Genomic DNA, 5382 nt, shown 5'->3' on the forward strand with positions numbered 1-5382 from the left:
TAACTATAATTACTGCCCCACTTTCTTCTCATTCTGCTCCAACAATAGAATTGTAATTCTCTCCCTATTGTCTGTAATAATATTTCTCTCTCTATTCTCTGCAATTCTCTCTTCTCTAAAATTATCGAAGTTTTTAATTTGTAGGAAGAATTGAGAATGTTACGGTGTTAGCCAAGAGGGATCTGTCGCGCACCTAAAACCCGGTGGGAACCTAGTTCACGTAAATCAGCGATACATCTCGAAAAAGCTACACGCAGCAAGGCAGAAATTTGTGGCTTTTGCTTTTGAGGTAAAATGGGCTTTTTGAGCCTAAAATGCAAGCACGAATAATTTTCTATAAGCGCTTAAATAAGCAGCATCATATGTGGGGGCGCCTTTAGATCTATCTTCCCTTAATTGATTCTTGAAGAAGCAGAAGGGAAGCTAGCTTCCCTTCTGACGTTTTCCCGCGAATCCTCCTTGCAACAACCATCGACGGCTCCGTCTTTCTCTGCCGGCGATGACAAGGTTTGTGCATGCTTAACCCCTTTAACCAAACTCCTCTTCGTTTCTTTCAAGGGTTTCTGTGAAGGGTAATAGTGATCATTTTCAGATTTATATTTTACTTACCGTCTCTCGTTTAAGATTTTAGGGATTTGTGTAAGAGGAGAAATTTGATGATTTTCTTCAGTATTGTGTTCACTGATTTGTTTACTAATTCTTTAGTGTTTGTCTGACGAAAAGAAACACATTTTTTAGTCTTAGGTGCTGTTTGTTTTTTTATATTTTCAGATCTGAAGATGTTCGTTTTTTAATTTAATAAAATCTGAAAAACTTGGCTGAATTAGAGTGAGGTCTGAATTGGCTGAAAAGTACCCTACATTTTTCAGACTTCAAAACAAGTCTGAAAATAAATGTCCATGGCTGAAATATGTTAAATGTCAATTATACCCCATAAATGAGAAACATTCTCATACTCAAATATTCTATGTAGCACCACCGCCGCCACCACTACCGCCGCCACCACCACTACCGCCGCCACCACCACCACCACCACCACCACCAATCAAACACCCACTGCCACAGGTACAAACCACCAAGACCACCACCAATCAGACAACCACCACGATAGGTATGAACCACCAAGAACACCACCACAGGAACACACCACCACCACCTGCCAGACAGCCACCACAATCACAAAATAAACACCACTGCATCAGGAAGCTTGGTTGTGGTGAACCATTTGCCGATCTACTGTTAGAGAGAGAGCGAGAGAGAGAGAGAGAGACAGAGAGAGAGAGAGAGGGAGAGAGATAGAGAGATAGAGAGAGAAAGCAACTGAGAGAGAGAAAGCGATTGAGAGAGAGAGAGAGAGACGAAACCTTTGTTGAATACTGTTACAGAGAAAGAGAATGATTGAGGGACGGAACCCTTCGCCGATTTACTATAGGCAACTCGACTGAGAGAGAGGGAGAACGATTGAGTGAGAGAGAGTGACTGTAGAGATGGAGAAAGAGGGAGGCAGAAACTAGGGTTTCTTAGAGAAAGAGGGGGGCAGGAACTAGGGTTTCCTGGAGAAAGAGAGAGAGAGAGAGGGTAATTAGGGTTTCAATTTCCTTTTATTTAGAAAAAGGAGGAGTAGATAAAGCTTAAGGGGATGTTTGTTAAAAATACTATGAAATAAGGGTATTTATGTCAAAGTACAAATTCAGATATAGTGCTTCAAATAGGGAAAACAAACATTCTAACTTGTTAAACAATTAAGCTAATTCAGATTCAGCTAATTCAGTTCAGCCAATTCAGATTCAACAATTTCAGATTCAGACATTAAAAAAAAAAAAAAAAACAGCACCTTAGAGTTTATCTGAAATCAAAATATTTGGAGGTTTACGAGTTTGAGTCAAATTATCATTGTCATGAATTTACAACCGTATAAAAGAAAATGTTTGTCCACCTCTGTTGAAATCTGGAAGCCCTTCTCACACTTGTTCAAAGCTAATAGTAGATGTCATTTTTAACGACCCAAGCTCATTCCCTGCAACATCTCTATGACCCGTTCACATGATAACCCTCTAAGAGTCGGATGATATCCATAGTCTTGCTGCTTCAACTCTTCATTCGATTATTTTAAGTCTCCAATATATGTTTTGGGTTCTCATTTTCAATAAACTTTGATCTTTTTAGCAGAATCTGGACCAAAGACGAAGATTGGGGCTTCGAGTTAGTTGATAGCAATACAAAGAGGCAGGGGTCAATTTTTGTTTGTCTCATACAATAGAGGTATAGGTGATGATTTTGTACTATCGAAGGAAAAAAAAAAAAACTTAGCAATTTCTTTTCCTCTGTTAGAATATGTTTCACTTTGTATGTGTCCGCCAGATGTTCACTCAAAATCGTGTACCTCGGAATTTTTTTTAGGGGCAGAGAAGAAACTTAATGTTTATGTGCTTAATTTTGGCCGTATGATAGATCTAGGGTTTAGAGCATCCTTTGCAGTTTATGCGTTCAAGTTCAAGATGAAACTACCTTATTTCAATATCTTGATTAGCAATAATTTGTGAAAAGTTTGGTACAATTATAAAATTCCTTGGTTGAAATTGTGGCCCCAGTTGGTTACTTACTGTTTCATAAAGCAGCGACAAAGTTCAATGGGTTACTTGTGTTGTTGGAATGGGACACTCTCCTCTAGTGAATTTGGTTTTGCTGCAAAAACTCTTTCTGAGAAATGGGAAGTTGTGAATCCTGGACTTCCACCATGGAAATGGATACCTTGTCCGAGATCCTTTCATCTCTCTTCACCTGAGGTAAGCTTTGTTGTTTTCTTGCCAACGCCGACAGTTAGTTCCTATTTTATATGTTTTTTTATTTGTTTTCTTCCTCTTCTAGGTTGTTGGGGAAGAGGGGTACTTATCTCTGGAGAACTTACATCAGCTCAGTTCTAGAGGGTATGCAAGTTCTTCTCCGCCTGAGAAACCAGAGAATGAGGATGAAGAATTTGTTGATAGTGCAACCTTGGTATTACTTCTTTAATCCCTAGTTCTGGCCTATAGTCTGTCATTACACATCTCATTTTGAATGGAAAAGTTTGTCGTAGATTAGACATGGAAGTAGTCTTTAAAGAGGCAAACGGCGTATAATTGGTTTCTTTTAATACATCTTTCTCCTGTAATATGCACCAGGTATGCGAGAATGTTTCCAATGTTTCGCCCCGTGTGAGGTGCGAAAGTGCCCCATTACGGTGCCGAATCGCACCTTTGCACGTGGGTTTGTGGTATCAATTCTTACATAAACCTTATTCATAAATAATTAAATATACCTGTATTACCTAATAAAGGGATCAAGGGAGTGATGACTTACATCCCGAACTTTAAAATCTCTCCCAAGCAATGGGTAGAATGTCAAAGAGAGAAAGAGTTAAGAAACAATACCTGAATAGATTGAAGCACTATTAAAAACAAAATCTACTAGTGAAGAAATGACCAACCTCTTTGCTTTGTTTCCGGTCTTGTTTTTCATATGTTTTCCTTTGTTTTTCTTGGGGGTGTACTATTTCTGGTGGAACCATGCTGACTTCTGATTTATGAAGTTGTCATTTGTAACTTGTACCATGATCCCATTTAGCGTATATTCTTTTTGCTGTTTAGAGAAAAAGATGACCTGCTTTTCGTCCGTTTTAAAGGTTCAGAGTGATGATAAAGAACTACATTCCTATGATTTCCACATTATCTATAGCAGTTCATACAGGGTGCCCGTGCTATATTTCCGTGGTTACCGTTCTGGTAAGTCCTATCATTTGAACTATATCATTTATAAAGTAATAGAATTCTTACCTATAAATGGTTGAAGTTGTTGAAGTAGTAATTATTAGGAATCGAAAATTCTAATCTCAGTTGTGAAAGTTAACGGGTCGGCTTGGCAATTATGCAACCTCTAGAGTCTTAGAGTATTCTAACTTGGTAGTCCACTTCTGGCAGAGGAGAGGATTGAAGTTCCAAAATCTACTTGCTAGAAGACTTTTAGAGAAAACTAGCATCCTTTTGATATTTTACTGAAAAAAAGAAAGTATTTGGGCTATCCCGCATTGGTATATTTTATCTAGTTCTTTAATTGTTATAGTTTCTTAACACACTTCCCTTTTCGTCGCTGCTTCTTCGTTCTATAAGTCGCTTTGACAATTGTGTTGGAAATACTGGATATTGCATTTTAATAATGTAACTTTTCTGGACACAGTAGATTTAGAATTTTGGTTCAGAAAACTCTTCTATTCCAAGAAATGAGCAGGTAGTTTCTAGTTAGATCTAGAATTTCATAGATAAAAAGTTCAAAAGGGACTTCCCACTATTGTAGTGTAATCAGTGCCCTTATTTGTTGTAATTCTCACTGTCTCTGTATATTCTTCTTGATATTCAAATTGCTTGGTTGAATGCATTTACAATATCGAAGTGAATATTATACACTAAGCTGCTGTGTGTGTAGATGGACAAATTTTAGCATTGGAAGAAATTGAAAGCAACCTTCCTGTGAACTCGTTGGAGAGACTAAGAGAATCAAAGTGGACATTTATGACTCGAGAGGTATGACACCACTCTCTTTCCCTCCCCATCGTCTTATAGCTTTTCTTTAGAAGTGCAATCACTATGTATCAGTCGAGAACTCTAGAACCAACATTTGTTATCTAATTCGTCTCAGGAACATCCTTATTTGAATCGGCCATGGTACACATTGCATCCTTGTGGTACCAGTGAATGGATGAAGCTAATGTTTCGAGGTGGTGGTGATTCACTCGATCAAGAAGGTGTAGCTTCGCAATATTTAGTTTCTTGGTTATCAGTTGTTGGTCAGGTTGTTGGTCTAAGAGTCCCTCTTGAGATAAATCTAAGTAGCTCTTGTCAGTTGACCGCTGTCCAGAGTGTACCTTCGTCTACTCAAGTAGATGACTAGTTTTTGCTGCCTTGGATACATTAAGAGTATCTGTATGAGAAAACAACTTATGAGAAATTTGAAGGAGATGTTAATAAATTCACTATAGTGCCTCCAAAAGAAAATTGAATGTGTCATAACAGTTGGTAATCGAGTTTACCCCCTAATTAATTGGTAATTGAGTATACCTCCTTGGCAACTAAATTTCCTTCAAGTGATTTTACAAGTTCCCTTCAAATGATTTCATAAGTAAAGATGGTGTACTCTATTATCACGGCAACTAGACTTTCGTTAATCCTGAATCAAGGTGGAAATACATAGTGGTGCATGAATATCACGCCTCATTGACTTCTGGATACACTGGTTATACGAAAATATTAAAGAGAGTGACTAAACTCTTTTATTGGGTTGGAATACACAGAGAGGTTATTTATCCTTCTGTTATTTATCCCACGGATCCAACCAACCCGCAAGATCCAT

At 38.0% G+C, this 5382-nt stretch overlaps 1 protein-coding gene across 10 annotated transcripts; it reads left to right on the top strand.

Annotated features, from left to right (window-relative positions):
• The first annotated feature begins 320 nt into the window (after positions 1–320).
• ATG10 (autophagocytosis-associated family protein) lies at positions 321–5027 on the top strand. 10 transcript variants are annotated; one of them, XM_086659339.1, is made up of 7 exons: positions 321–507; positions 2170–2262; positions 2619–2786; positions 2869–2997; positions 3662–3761; positions 4459–4556; positions 4672–5027. In XM_086659339.1, the coding sequence occupies exons 3-7, from the start codon at positions 2631–2633 to the stop codon at positions 4921–4923; spliced, it is 735 nt and encodes a 244-aa protein (XP_086515465.1). In that variant the 5' UTR covers positions 321–507; positions 2170–2262; positions 2619–2630; the 3' UTR covers positions 4924–5027. The 10 variants fall into 10 exon arrangements, with proteins under 10 accessions (XP_086515465.1, XP_086515466.1, XP_086515470.1 ...); XM_086659340.1 differs by having other exon boundaries at positions 323–507; positions 2592–2786; XM_086659344.1 differs by having other exon boundaries at positions 385–507; positions 2167–2262.
• The last annotated feature ends 355 nt before the right edge of the window (positions 5028–5382 follow it).

The sequence above is a fragment of the Eschscholzia californica genome, unplaced genomic scaffold (genome assembly GCF_041429995.1).
Source record: "Eschscholzia californica isolate CP2 unplaced genomic scaffold, dmEscCali1.0.p SCAF_2, whole genome shotgun sequence".
Taxonomy (NCBI): domain Eukaryota; kingdom Viridiplantae; phylum Streptophyta; class Magnoliopsida; order Ranunculales; family Papaveraceae; genus Eschscholzia; species Eschscholzia californica.

Coding starts and splice junctions, on each gene's coding strand:
- ATG10 (XM_086659339.1), top strand. CDS start 2,631: ATGGGTTACTTGTGTTGTTGGAATGGGACACTCTCCTCTAGTGAATTT. Junction 2,787..2,868: donor TTCATCTCTCTTCACCTGAG/GTAAGCTTTGTT, acceptor TTCCTCTTCTAG/GTTGTTGGGGAAGAGGGGTA. Junction 2,998..3,661: donor TTGTTGATAGTGCAACCTTG/GTATTACTTCTT, acceptor TCCGTTTTAAAG/GTTCAGAGTGATGATAAAGA.